General features: G+C 46.9%; 1 protein-coding gene across 12 annotated transcripts in view; it reads left to right on the plus strand.

The window, feature by feature from the left end:
* The window catches only part of ARID1B (AT-rich interaction domain 1B), a 490,608-nt gene that overhangs the window by 344,425 nt on the left and 132,452 nt on the right, over positions 1-13,731 (plus strand). For all 12 annotated transcript variants that reach the window (XM_066596068.1, XM_066596069.1, XM_066596077.1 and 9 more), the window contains one exon: positions 1,086-1,392. In XM_066596068.1, coding sequence (XP_066452165.1) covers positions 1,086-1,392 — 307 coding nt within the window. The remainder of the gene's footprint in view (positions 1-1,085; positions 1,393-13,731) is intronic.

Consider the following 13,731-nt stretch of genomic DNA (forward strand, 5'->3'; position numbering starts at 1 on the left):
GACAATTTATTCGACTGGACGGTTTCAAAAAATGAAAATAAAAACTCAGTTGATTCATAAATGTTGGTTTCATGTTCACTCCTAGTGGAAGGAGAGGTCGATAACTATAAATAATCTTTAATACAGTCATTTTGTCTTATTTTTAGATACATAAAACTAGATTTAATACAGAAAAACCAACCAGCATTCTGGCCGTTGTATAGGTATATGGTTTGTGATTCCCATTGTGTTGGGTTGTATGACTTGACAGCAAAGCCTTTCATCTCCTGTATGCGTCAATCTACCTCTCTGGGAATTGGAGTGCGATGTCTGTCATTATTTGGACAGAATACCTGGTATCTCTTGCCAGATTCTTGACACAAGCGTATAATAAGCAATGCTGCATATAAAAAGCTCAAGGTGCATTTTCCCTTCCTAAAATAATAAAATAAATAAAAAGATCAGCAAGGGCTTTGATTAGAAATCTGGCTGCCTCCCAGGCCCAGGGAAGTTCAGTAGTAAGTTTTAGAGGAACATGAATGTAGGTTAACTGACACCCTCAAGCTTTTTTTTTTTTTTTTCCCTTTTCCTCGAAAAGCTTTGTGCATTTTTATTATTCCCAATTTTAACCTCTTCACCAAAGTGCTTGAGTACTGTGATTAAGTGATTGATGTCTAAAAATGCTGGCGGGGGGTTCATGCTGCGGGCTGGAAGATGCTGCTTCAACTGCAATAAATTAAATAAAAGTACCCATAATTTTGCCTGAAGCTTTTCAAGGGTTGCTTACAAATCCGCTTTTGTAAAAGGACATTGTAGTGAAGATTGCCTTTATATACATTACATACATCTGTCACAGATGCCTCGTATTTTGGAGACTCTCTCCTTTTTTTGGTAGTATACCTAGATCACTCTTTATTAGCTTCCTTTCTGAATTAAGTATAGAGGAACATTATACTATGCATTTGGTGACTGTCTGATAATCCAGAATATTTGACAGTCCAGCACTAAACAGGAACGCTTGATGCCATGTTAAAGAAATCTTGTGTAATTTCTTCTGTTTCTACTAGTCATGTAATTTTAAGATTGTGCTATCTTTATTATTTAAGGAAATTACTCAAGACCGCCAACATATACTGGAGTACTAAACACGAACTACAGTGGTCCTGGCCCAGGCATGAACATGAATATGAACAGCCAGATGCATGGACACGGACCGAGCAGCTCCATGAACATGGGAAGAATGGCTGGAAGTGCTGTACAAAACAGGCCGTATCCTGGAAACATGGGCAGCATGACTCCCAACTTGCAACAAGGAGGTCCGGGAATGGGCCCACCAATGCCTACCGTGAACCGTAAGGCACAGGAGGCGGCAGCGGCTGTAATGCAGGCAGCAGCTAATTCTGCACAGAATAGGTATGTTTGGTGAAGTGTTGAGCATTTGATGTCCATTGTGAAGCAATGTTACCCTGCTTATTCTACTACCAGCCATGCAAAAAAGTAATGTAGTCCATAATGGGACTGGAAAATCCCATATTAGTTCATATACGTTGTACAATTTTGCTAAGCTTCAACTCATATATATTTTTGTTTATAGTTGGGGCTTAACACACGCGTGACATATACTCATTCCTGATGCTCTTACTAGGGCTGGCGTAATGGACTACTGTTGCTCCTCTTCTCATTCTGCAGTGTCCTACTCCCCCAACTACAGGATGTGAGCTGCATATGACAGCACATCATGTCTTCAGTTGTCTTGTAAATAACCGGTTACCTCAACTGGAGCCATAGAACTATGGTTTAGATTAGTCTAAACCAAGAGGCCTCTATAAGTAAATCACAAGTACCGCTGCCGTAAGTATTTGCAACTTTTTTTGCAAGGTTTCAACATTAATCCGTTAATTTTTTGTTTTTTCCAGATTTAAAACTGTATTGTAAACTGTCATAAAATAGTTCACTTGAGATGCAGGTCATTTAGAAGTTAATCAATATTCTATGTTAATGATATTTCAAGGTATTTTAAAGGGGTTTTATGAGATTAAAAATATATATGGTAACTGCTTCTTTCTGAAGACAGTGCCACTCGCTGGACTGTGTGTGCTATTGTAACCCTTTCTTTAGGCCTCATGCACATGAGCACGCACGGATTCTGTGTGGGAAATCCCGCACGGAATCCTCCCGTGCTTGTGTACTTGTCAGAAGTCATCTTCTTTCTGTATGCGGAACATGCACAGTACAGAGGATGCTGCGCCGTCGTCTAGGCGATGACGCGGATCCGCGACACTTCTGCAATGCTCATTGCAGGGAGGGACGGCTGCCATTGACTTCATGCTGCAATTTTTATTTTTAGCACGTAGGGGCCGCAAATTAAATCCGCTGATGTGCTTGGAGAGAGAAGTCTCCACACACATCAATGGACACATTGAACAGCAAATTGCCTGTACCTGTTGACAAGTGCAGATTTCACTGCTCAATTTGCCCCGTGTGCATGACGCCTTAAGGCCACATGTACACAGTGTTAATTTGTTTAGTATTTTTCATCAGGAGAGGATGTAAAAATAGTATAAATGTTTTCATTATTATTTTTGCATGCTAGCATCCAGTCGTGGCTTTGATGTAAAGCACAGATACAAAATACTGGCCAAATCCACGCAGTACGTATGCGCCCTAATGTGGCTGAGCCGCACTCACGACATTGCATTACAGAGAGAGACTGTGCGTGATTTTGCAAGGGAATTCTGTAAATGATCCCGAGACCCATGTTAAAGTATACCTCATATTTCAAAGAAATACTAAATAATTTGTCTGTAATGTACAGTTGCATTAGAGAGCCTTCAAACCCTGCAATTTTTTTTTTTACATTTTTGGTATGTTGTGGCTTTCTGCAAATTTATATAAAACAAATTCCAGCTTTTCCCCATCATTCTGCACTCTGTACCCCGTAATGACAAAATGATAACAGAATATTAGAAATCTTTGTATGTTTTTTAAAAATATAAAACTAACATTTTGCATTGACCTAAGTATTCACACCATTTGGTATGATGCTTGAAATCTTAACTCTTGGGGCCTGCCCATTTCACTTGATCATCTTTGAGATGTTTCTACACCTTTACTAGAATCAACTGTGGTAAATTCAGCTGATTAAACATTTTTAAAGACGCCTGCCCCCCCCCCTCCCTTCCCTTGTCTATATAAGGTCTCACAGCTCACAATGCATATCAGAGCCAAAACCAAGGTATGAGGAGGAAAGAACTCAGATTGGATTGTGTGGAGGCACAGAACATTTCTGCTGCATTGGAAGTTAGTAAGAGCACAGCAGCCCCCATAATTCTTACATGAAACAAGTTTGGAACAACCAGGACCCTTCCTAGAGCCGGATGACCCTCCAATCTAAGTTATCTGGGAGGAAGGGCCTTGGTAAGAGAGGTGACCAAGAACCCAATGGTCGCTATGGCTGAGTGCCAAATAACATGTATGAAGATGGGAGAAACTTCCAGAACATCAACAATCACTGCAGCACCCTACCAGTCTGGGCTTTATGGTGGAGGGGCCAGAAATAAGCCTCTTTTAAGTAAACGGCACATGAAAACCACCTGGAATTTGCAAAAAAGCACCTAAAGGACTCAGACTGTAAGAACAAGATTCTCTGGTCTAATGAAACAAAGTTGGAACTTTTTGGCCTTAGTTCTAAGCGTTCTGGGGAAAACCAGGCACTGCTCATTACCTGCCTAATACCATCCCTACAGTGAAGCATGATGGGGGCAACATGTGAGGGTATTTTTCAGCAGCTGATACAGGGAGACTGGTCAGCATTGATGGAAAGTTGAATGGAGCAAAGTACAGAGGTATTCTTAATGAAAAGCTGATCCAGAGCGCAAGGGACCTCAAACTGGGCAGAAGGTTCACCTTTCAATAAGACAATGACCCTTAGCACACAGCCAAGACAGCACAGGAGCAGCTTAGGGACAACACTGTCAATGTCAAAATGCAAGAAATGTGAAAGGGTCTAAAGTCTTTCTAATGCAACTATACTTCGTAAAGCTCAACCTAATTTGTTCTGCAGAGTGCGCAGATTGTTCCTTTCCCGGCAGCCATAATACTTACTTCTTCCATGCTACCACCGTAATTTTAACTTTCAGATATGCATTCTTCACCACCTTCATCTTCCCTGCCGTGAGAGACTAGACCTGACCGTGGTAAAAACAGAAAGGATGTCTATTGTGTATATATCCATTAGGTGGGGAAGAGGCTATTGGGTGTGATGTGATGGCAAAAACAAATTAGAAGAATGTTTTATAACCTAAATCTAAAAAAGTAAGATTCACTGTAACAACTATACGAATGGTTCTCCTCTGGTAGCTGTTAGGTCTGACATAATCTACTGTCTGGTTGAAGCTTCTCTTGCATAAATAGCGCTGTAACAATATTGCCCTTCATGTGTTTTAAGGTTTTGAGATTATTTTGATATGTTACGGCTTCAGCTACACCCACATGTGTAACCTGCGCACATAAAAGACTGCAGATTAATGGTGGTTTCTTCTGGCTGCAGGAGCTGAAGTCATTTGTGTCACTGGTGGCCATAGCAGTCTCCTACAAGTTTGCTTACAGCAATACTTAGGTCCTTGTTTATCAACACTTGTTTATGTCACTGCAAATAATTTTCATTAGATCTTAAGAGAATACATCCATTTGTGTTGTCTTGTGGAACATAAAAGGACTCCATCAATTCTAGATGTACGGTATTGTTTAATTGGTAGGCTTGGAGTCGGCTATTTTTTCATGCTGCTACATTTCAGTTGAATGTGGTCCAAGACTACTTCCTATTTATTTGTTGTGATTCCTTCATTTTAGTTCTTCAATGCTGACAATTTAAAATACTTTTTCTTCAGAAGATCTTGGTTTAGGGCTCATTCACACAAGCGTTTAGCTTTCATTCAGGCTTTCTAGGTCTGTTCCATTTTTGCAGCAGAAAGATGGAATTGAAACTGAATAGGATGATGTTTTTTCCATCACTGAGTTTTTTTAACCTCTTAAGGACCAGGCAGTTTTTAGGGATTTTACCCTTCTGGAGGTTTTAATGCCCTATATTTTTCTCTTTCAGCTAAACATGCCCTTTAGGGATAATTCCCACGGGCAGATTGAACCTAATAGTGCAATACTCACTTTCGCCCCGTGAATTCACCCGTACTCACCCGCGGCATGTTCTATTTGCCGCGGGCGTACGAGCGGACGGCTTCCATTGCAGTCAATGGAAGCCGTCTGTCACGCTATCTTCCGCTGTGCTACAGTGGAAGATAGCGTGAAAACGCTTCCCCTCCTACCGCCGGACGCGTCATATGATGCGGTGGGCGCCTCATGTGACACTGCCGGCACGTCATGCGCTCTACTGCGCCGGAGCGTCATGGGGGAACGTCTGGTGGCGGATCCGGAGGTAAGTATGGGGTCCCTGGGGGGGGCATCATGACGGGCTCCGCTGCGGTATTCCGCTTGCGGAGCCCATCACGGCCGTGGGCATTAGGCCTTAAAGGGAGTCTGTCAGCTGGAACAAGCTGTCCAATCTGCAGGTATGATATTATAGAACCAGAGGGGCCAAGCAGACAGATACATAGTTTTATGGGGAAGATTAATTGAAACTTGTATTTTTTTTCATTTACATTCCTGCTCATTCTAAACTGAGCAGTGTATAAGGTCGCCTGCAGACGGCTGGGTCGGATCAGGCTGCGAGAATTCTTGCAGCGGGACCCGACCCGAGCGCCTGCAGAGAGCAGCGCGGGACTCACCCGCTCCGGCTCTTTCATGTGCCGGCTGCCGGCGCATGCGCGGAGCCGGCGTCCGGGGAGTGACTGTTTTGTGCGGGGTTCTGCGAGCCCTGCACAGAAATAGAGCATGCCGCGGTTTGTTTTCTGCGCGTGATTTCGCAAGGACAAACCATGGCCATCTGCATAGGATTGCTTATTGTAATGCAATCCTATGCAGGCGTGTACGGGCGGAAATTCTGCGCGGAATCCTGCCGCGGATTTTCCGACTGTCTGCAAGTGGCCTAACTGTACATACATGGAAGGCTGTCAATCACTGATGGCTCTGCCCACTGGACTGTTCAGCTCAGAATGTATAGAGATTAGAGATGAGCAAGCACCAAAATGCTCGGGTGCTCGTTACTCGAGTCGCAGTTTATTAGCAAAAAAGAACCACGGCACTCACTCGACCCCGCCAGAAAAGAAAACTTGGGGGGGGGGGGGGGGGGGAAGGGACAGAGAGAAACTCAAAAAGTTTCCTTCTCTGTAGCGAAAAATATTCATGCAAAGCCAGCAACGGGGCTATGGACCTAAGCCCCTTCCACGATTCCAATATTATAGCAAAGATGTGGCAGCATGTAATGATGCGAAAAAAAGCTTCTTGATTAAAGGAGCATATTTTATTGTTTCACAGTTTTAAAAGAGGCGACGTTTCGACCTACAAACAAGGTCTTTTTCAAGCCAACAAACTAGTGAAAACACAGTTCAGACTCCATGTTCCATACTCGTTACTCGAGTCGAACTTCCCGCGATGCTCGAGGGTTCGTTTCAAGTAACGAACCCCATTGAAGTCAATGGGCGACCCGAGCATTTTTGTATGGGACCTATGCTCCATTGAAGTCAATGGGCGACCCGAGCATTTTTGTATGGGACCTATGCTCCGCTAAGGTTTTCATTTGTGAAAATCTGGGAAAATCAAGAAAGTGATGGGAACGACACAGAAACGGATAGGGCAGGCGAGGGGCTACATGTTGGGCTGCATCTCAAGTTCCCAGGTCCCACTATTAAGCCACAATAGCGGCAAGAGTGCGCCCCCCCCCCCCCCCCAACAATTTTTACTTCTGAAAAACCCTCATTAGCAAGGCATACCTTAGCTAAGCACCACACTACCTCCAACAAAGCACAATCACTGCCTGCATGACACTCCGCTGCCACTTCTCCTGGGTAACATGCTGCCCAACCGACCATTTCAGTAATAGTAGCAGTCAAGACAGGCCCCAGTAACAATTCTGAAGCAGCAGTATAGGGGGAGCACAGTATTAGTTCCATTTCAGTAGTAGTAGCAGTCTAGACAGGCCCCAGTAACATATCACTAGCAGCAGTATAGGGGGAGCACAGTCTTAGTTCCATTTCAGTAATAGTAGCAGTCAAGACAGACCCCAGTAACAATTCCGAAGCAGCAGTATAGGGGGAGCACAGTATTAGTTCCATTTCAGTAGTAGTAGCAGTCAAGACAGGCCACAGTAACATTCCCGTTGCAGCAGTTTAGGGAGATACCAGTCTCTTGCACATTTCAGTAGTTGCAGTATAGACAAAGCCCCAGTTACATTTATGTAGCAAAAGTGTAGGCCAACCCCACACACCTTGCTGTACCATGAGTGCAGGCGAAGCCCATAAAAATTACTAGGATTACACTGTAGGCGAGGGCCCAAAAAAATTGGGGTACCAACAGTACTAATGTACCTCAGAAAAATTGCCCATGCCCAACCAAGAGGGCAGGTGAAACCCATTAATCGCTTTGGTTACTGTGGCTTAATTTGTAACTAGGCCTGGAGGCAGCCCAGTTGAAATAAAAATTGTTTCAGGTGCAAGTTTCAACGCTTAAATGAGAATTGAAACGTATAAACATTGTTTACAAAAGTAATATGACTGAGCCTTGTGGGCCTAAGAAAAATTGCCCGTTCGGCGTGATTACGTGAGGTTTCAGGAGGAGGAGCAGGAGGAGGAGGATGAATATAATACACAGATTGATGAAGCTAAAAGGTCCCCGTTTTTGATGGTGATAGAGAACGATGCTTCCATCCGCGGGTGCAGCCTACATATTGTTTAGGTACTGCTGCTGTCCGCTGGTGGAGAAGAGAAGTCTGGGGAAATCAAGGCTTTGTTCATCTTTATGAGTGTAAGCCTGTCGGCACTGTCAGTTGACAGGCGGGTACGCTTATCTGTGATGATTCCCCCAGCCGCACTAAACACCCTCGCTGACAAGACGCTAGCCGCAGGGCAAGCAAGCACCTCCAGGGCATGCAGCACGAGTTCAGGCCACGTGTCCAGCTTCGACACCCAGTAGTTGTACGGAGCCGAGGCGTCACGGAGGACGGTCGTGCGATTGACTACGTACTCCCTCACCATCCTTTTACAGTGCTCCTGCCGACTCAGCCTTGGCTGGGGAGCAGTGACACAGTCTTGCTGGGGAGCCATGAAGCTGGCAAAGGCCTTGGAGAGTGTTCCCCTGCCTGCGCTGTACATGCTGCCTGATCTTCGCGCCTCCCCTGCTACCTGGCCCTCGGAACTGCGCCTTCTGCCACTAGCGCTGTCGGATGGGAATTTTACCATCAGTTTGTCCACCAGGGTCCTGTGGTACAGCATCACTCTCGAACCCCTTTCCTCTTCGGGTATGAGAGTGGAAAGGTTCTCCTTATACCGTGGGTCGAGCAGTGTGTACACCCAGTAATCCGTAGTGGCCAGAATGCGTGTAACGCGAGGGCCACGAGTAAGGCATCCTAACATGAAGTCCGCCATGTGTGCCAGGGTACCTGTACGCAACACATGGCTGTCCTCACTAGGAAGATCACTTTCAGGATCCTCCTCCTCCCCCTCAGGCCATACACGCTAAAAGGATGACAGGCAAGCAGCATGGGTACCCTCACCAGTGGGCCAAGCTGTCTCTTCCCCCTCCTCCTCATGCTCCTCCCCCTCCTCCTCCTCCAAAACGCGCTGAGATATAGACATGAGGGTGCTCTGACTATCCAGCGACATACTGTCTTCCCCCGCCTCCGTTTCCGAGCGCAAAGCGTCTGCCTTTATGCTTTGCAGGGAACTTCTCAAGAGGCATAGCAGAGGAATGGTGACGCTAATGATTGCAGCATCGCCGCTCACCATCTGGGTAGACTCCTCAAAGTTTCCAAGGACCTGGCAGATGTCTGCCAACCAGACCCACTCTTCTGTAAAGAATTGAGGAGGCTGACTCCCGCTACGCCGCCCATGTTGGAGTTGGTATTCCACTATAGCTCTACGCTGCTCATAGAGCCTGGCCAACATGTGGAGCGTAGAGTTCCACCGTGTGGGCACGTCGCACAGCAGTCGGTGCACTGGCAGATTAAACCGATGTTGCAGGGTCCGCAGGGTGGCAGCGTCCGTGTTGGACTTGCGGAAATGTGCGCTCACCCGGCGCACCTTTCCGAGCAGGTCTGACAAGCGTGGGTAGCTTTTCAGAAACCGCTGAGCCACCAAATTAAAGACGTGGGCCAGGCATGGCACGTCCGTGAGGCTGCCGAGCTGCAGAGCCGCCACCAGGTTACGGCCGTTGTCACACACGACCATGCCCGATTGGAGGCTCAGCGGCGCAAGCCAGCGGTCGGTCTGCTCTGTCAGACCCTGCAGCAGTTCGTGGGCCATGTGCCTCTTCTCTCCTAAGCTGAGTAGTTTCAGCACGGCCTGCTGACGCTTGCCCACCGCTGTGCTGCCACCCTGCGCGACACCGACTGGTGGCGACGTGCTGCTACTGACACATCTTGATTGCGAGACAGAGGTTGCGTAGGAGGAGGAGGAGGAGGAGGGTGGTTTAGTGGAGGAAGCGTGTCCGTTGTTAAGTGGACCTTGCCAGTAACCGCGTTGGTGAGGGCGCGTACAATGTTGCAGGAGACGTGGTCGTGCAGGGCTGGGACGGCACATCGGGAAAAAGTAGTGGCAACTGGGAACCGAGTAGCGCGGGGCCGCCGCCGCCATCATGCTTTTGAAAGCCTCCGTTTCCACAAGCCTATACGGCAGCATCTCCAGGCTGATCAATTTGGCTATGTGCACGTTTAACGCTTGAGCGTGCGGGTGCGTGGCGGCGTGCTTGCGCTCAAACAGTTGCGCTAGCGACGGCTGGACGCTGCGCTGAGAGACCTTGCTGGATGGGGCCGAGGACAGCGGAGGTGAGGATGTGGGTGCAAGCCGGGAGACGGTCGTGCTTGTGTCCTGAGAGGGGGGTTGGATCTCAGTGGCAGGTTGGGGCACAGGGGGAAAGGCAGTGGTGCAAACCGGAGGCGGTGAACGGCCTTCGTCCCACCTTGTGGTGTGCTTGGCCATCATATGCCTGCGCATGCTGGTGGTGGTGAGGCTGGTGGTGGTGGCTTCCTGGCTGATCTTGGCGCGACAAACCTTGCACACCACAGTTCGTCGGTCATCTGCACTCTCAGTGAAAAACTGCCACACCTTTGAGTACCTCGGCCTCTGCAGGTTGGCATGGCGCGAGGGGGGCGCTTTGGGAAACAGTTGGTGGATTATTCGGTCTGGCCCTGCCTCTACCCCTGGCCACCGCACTGCCTCTTCCAACCTGCCCTGCTGCTGCCCTTGCCTCCCCCTCTGAAGACCTGTCCTCAGTAGGCGTAGCAAACCAGGTGGGGTCAGTCACCTCATCGTCCTGCTGCTCTTCCTCAGAATCCTCTGTGCGCTCCTCCCTCATACTTACTCCAATTACTACTACCTGAGTGATAGACAACTGTGTCTCATCGTCATCGTCCTCCTCACCCACTGAAAGCTCTTGAGACAGTTGCCGGAAGTCCCCAGCCTCATCCCCCGGACCCTGGGAACTTTCCAAAGGTTGGGCATCGGTCACGACAAACTCCTCTGGTGGAAGAGGAACCATTGCTGCCCAATCTGGGCAGGGGCCCGAGAACAGTTCCTGGGAGTCTGCCTGCTCCTCAGAATGTGTCATTTTCATGGAGTGAGGAGGCTGGGAGGAAGGAGGAGCAGCAGCCAGAGGATTCAGAGTTGCAGCTGTGGACGGCGTAGAAGACTGGGTGGTCGATAGATTGCTGGATGCACTTTCTGCCATCCACAACAGGACCTGCTCACACTGCTCAGTTTCTAATAAAGGTCTACCTTGTGGACCCATTAATTGTGAGATGAATCTGGGGACCCCTGAAACTTGCCTCTCTCCTAATCCCGCAGCAGTCGGCTGCGATACACCTGGACGAGGAGCTCGGCCTGTGCCCACACCCTGACTTGGGCCTCCGCGTCCTCGTCCCCGTCCACGTCCTCTAGGCCTACCCCTACCCCTCAGCATGGTGTATTACGAGTAGAGCAGAAACAGAACGCTGTAATTAAATGTGCCGCTTATTGGCCTGTGGTTGGAGGCTGACTACGCTTACGGAACGCACAGCAGAGCCAGGAAACAATTATGCGCAAGCCTGTAGTGAGACCTAGGTGCGTATGACTGAGCTACTGGAATTCACAGCGCAGAACCAGTCAAGTGGCCAAAGGCCAGTGGTAGGCCTTAAGTATTTTGCTTCAATTTTTTAAAATGGTGAGGTAAAAAACCAGACAGACACCGTATGCAGCGGTTATATGTATACTCTTTCCCCCTGGCGGGATTACGGCGCTCATGTAACAGACACAGTAGAGCCAGGAAACAATTATTCGCAAGCCTGCTGTAACGCTTAGCTGGGTAATAATGAGCGACTACTACCCCCAGCAGACACACAGTAAACTGTACACGGTCACAGGCTTGGCTGGGTATTAATGAGCGACTACTACCCCCAGCAGACACGCAGTAAACTGAAGACTGTCACAGGCAGCCCAAATACAGTATTTTTTTCTCAATTTTTGGGAAAAGCCCACTGCCTATATAGCCTGTATATGGATTTCCCTGTTGGAGGATGACTGTGGTTATTGAAAGCACAGTGCAGCCAGAAAAAATTATGCGCAAGGCTGGGTATTAATGAGCGACTACTATCCCCAGCAGACACGCAGTAAACTGAAAACGGTCACAGGCAGCCCAAATACAGTATTTTTTCCCAATTTGGGGGAAAAAGCCCACTGCCTATATAGCCTGTATATGGATTTCCCTGTTGGAGGATGACTGTGGTTATTGAAAGCACAGTGGAGCCAGAAAAAATTATGCGCAAGGCTGCAGTAACACCTAGCTGGGTATTAATGAATGACTACTACCCCCAGCAGACACGCAGTAAACTGAACACGGTTACAGGCAGCCCAAAGATTTTTTTTTCCAATTTTTTTGAAAAAGCCCACTGCCTATATAGCCAGTATATCTCTTTCCCTGTACCACTGTCCCTGCCTCACCAGTACTGCCCCTATACTCAGTAAAATGACTGCAGAATGAGGACGCTATGGTCTGCACGCCCGATATACAAAAAAAAAAAATTTGCAAAATTGCTAAAAGCAGCCTCAACAGTACTGCACACGGTCAGATGTGGCCCTAAGAAGGACCGGTAGGGTTCTTGAAGACGAAGATAACAGCCTAACACTCTCCCTATAGCAGCTACAGCAGGACGGCACTTTCCCTAATGTCTCTCAGCATGCATCTGTGGCGAGCTGCGGCCGGCCCCAGCTTATATACTCGGGTGCCACCTGATCTCCCCAGCCACTCACTGCAGGGGGGTGGGATAGGGCTGGAACTTCACAGGAGGAAGTTGTAATGCCTTCACTGTGTTTATATTGGCCAGAAAACGGCGCAAAATTTTCTGGGAAGAAAATGGAAGTGACTCGAACACCGCGTGGTGCTCGTCTCGAGTAACGAGCATGTCGAGTACCCTAATACTCGAACGAGCATCAAGCTCGGACGAGTACGCTCGCTCATCTCTAATAGAGATATAAATGAATGCAATACAAGTTCTACTGACTCTTCCCCATAAAACTATATATCCGTCTGTTCGGCTCTTCCTGCCCTTTTACATGATGCCTGCAGATTGGACAGTGTGTTCTAGCTGACAGACTCCGCTTAAATCTTTAAACCCAGCAAATTGTAGCAGCTCCGATGTCTGCATTAAAAAGTTGCACAAGACAGATCAGTCCATATCCAACTACAAATAAGAAAATGGCAAAACTTCATTGGTCAAGTGTACTTTCTACTTGACCAATAAAGTGCATGGAGTGCTGATGTCCACGTCATCTTTATTTTTTACATCTTTAAAATTAAATCTTTAAAGTGTCGTCTTAGCACCACATTAGTACATGATTTCAGTCACACCCTCTAAATGCCCCAGATGTGTTAAGTTGATAACACATTCCATAACTAATAGTGTTTGCAGCTAATGCGACCACTGACCCCTTTTTAGTGTTGGCTGTCTAACAAGGATAAGTCGAAGCTCCATTTTGTTGATCTTCCGGGTATTTTTACCACTGCAGTCAATACAATGTCCAATTGTCAACATGTTGTAAATGGGAGTTTTGAAGAAGAAGAAGAAGAAAAAACTGTTGAAAAAATGCCGATTAAAAACCATATTGGCTTTTTGGCTTTGCTGAATATTTTTTAAACAGCAACACACTGTTCTATCCTTCATGGCTAGATCACATATTTGCCTGAAATTAATAAAATGGGGAAAAACTACCGCCAAAGTAACTCAAAACGACTGTCCACAAAAGCTTAAAAATTACCACACCTAGGCCATGCTTTTAATTAAAAAGGTGTATCTTTTATGGAAGAATTATTACACTGACTAGAATTGGCCACTGTACATATAACACTAGGCAACACGATTTTTGTGTCTAAGAAAAGTTTATTTGCTCCTGGTAACTTCTTGTAAAATATAATGGAAAATAACTTTCATTTCGAAAAAAGTTTGAGGCCAATGTAAAAGCTGGCATCTTTGTGGGACCACAAATCAAGAGGATCATAGAATGTCCAAAATTTCCTGACACGCTCACAGAAGTACAGGAAGCAGCTTGTAACAGTTTTGCTGCCATGGTTCAGGGGTTCTTGGGGAATCCCAAAGCAGACAAATATGTGGAGTTG

The sequence above is a fragment of the Eleutherodactylus coqui genome, chromosome 3, assembly GCF_035609145.1.
Source record: "Eleutherodactylus coqui strain aEleCoq1 chromosome 3, aEleCoq1.hap1, whole genome shotgun sequence".
Taxonomy (NCBI): domain Eukaryota; kingdom Metazoa; phylum Chordata; class Amphibia; order Anura; family Eleutherodactylidae; genus Eleutherodactylus; species Eleutherodactylus coqui.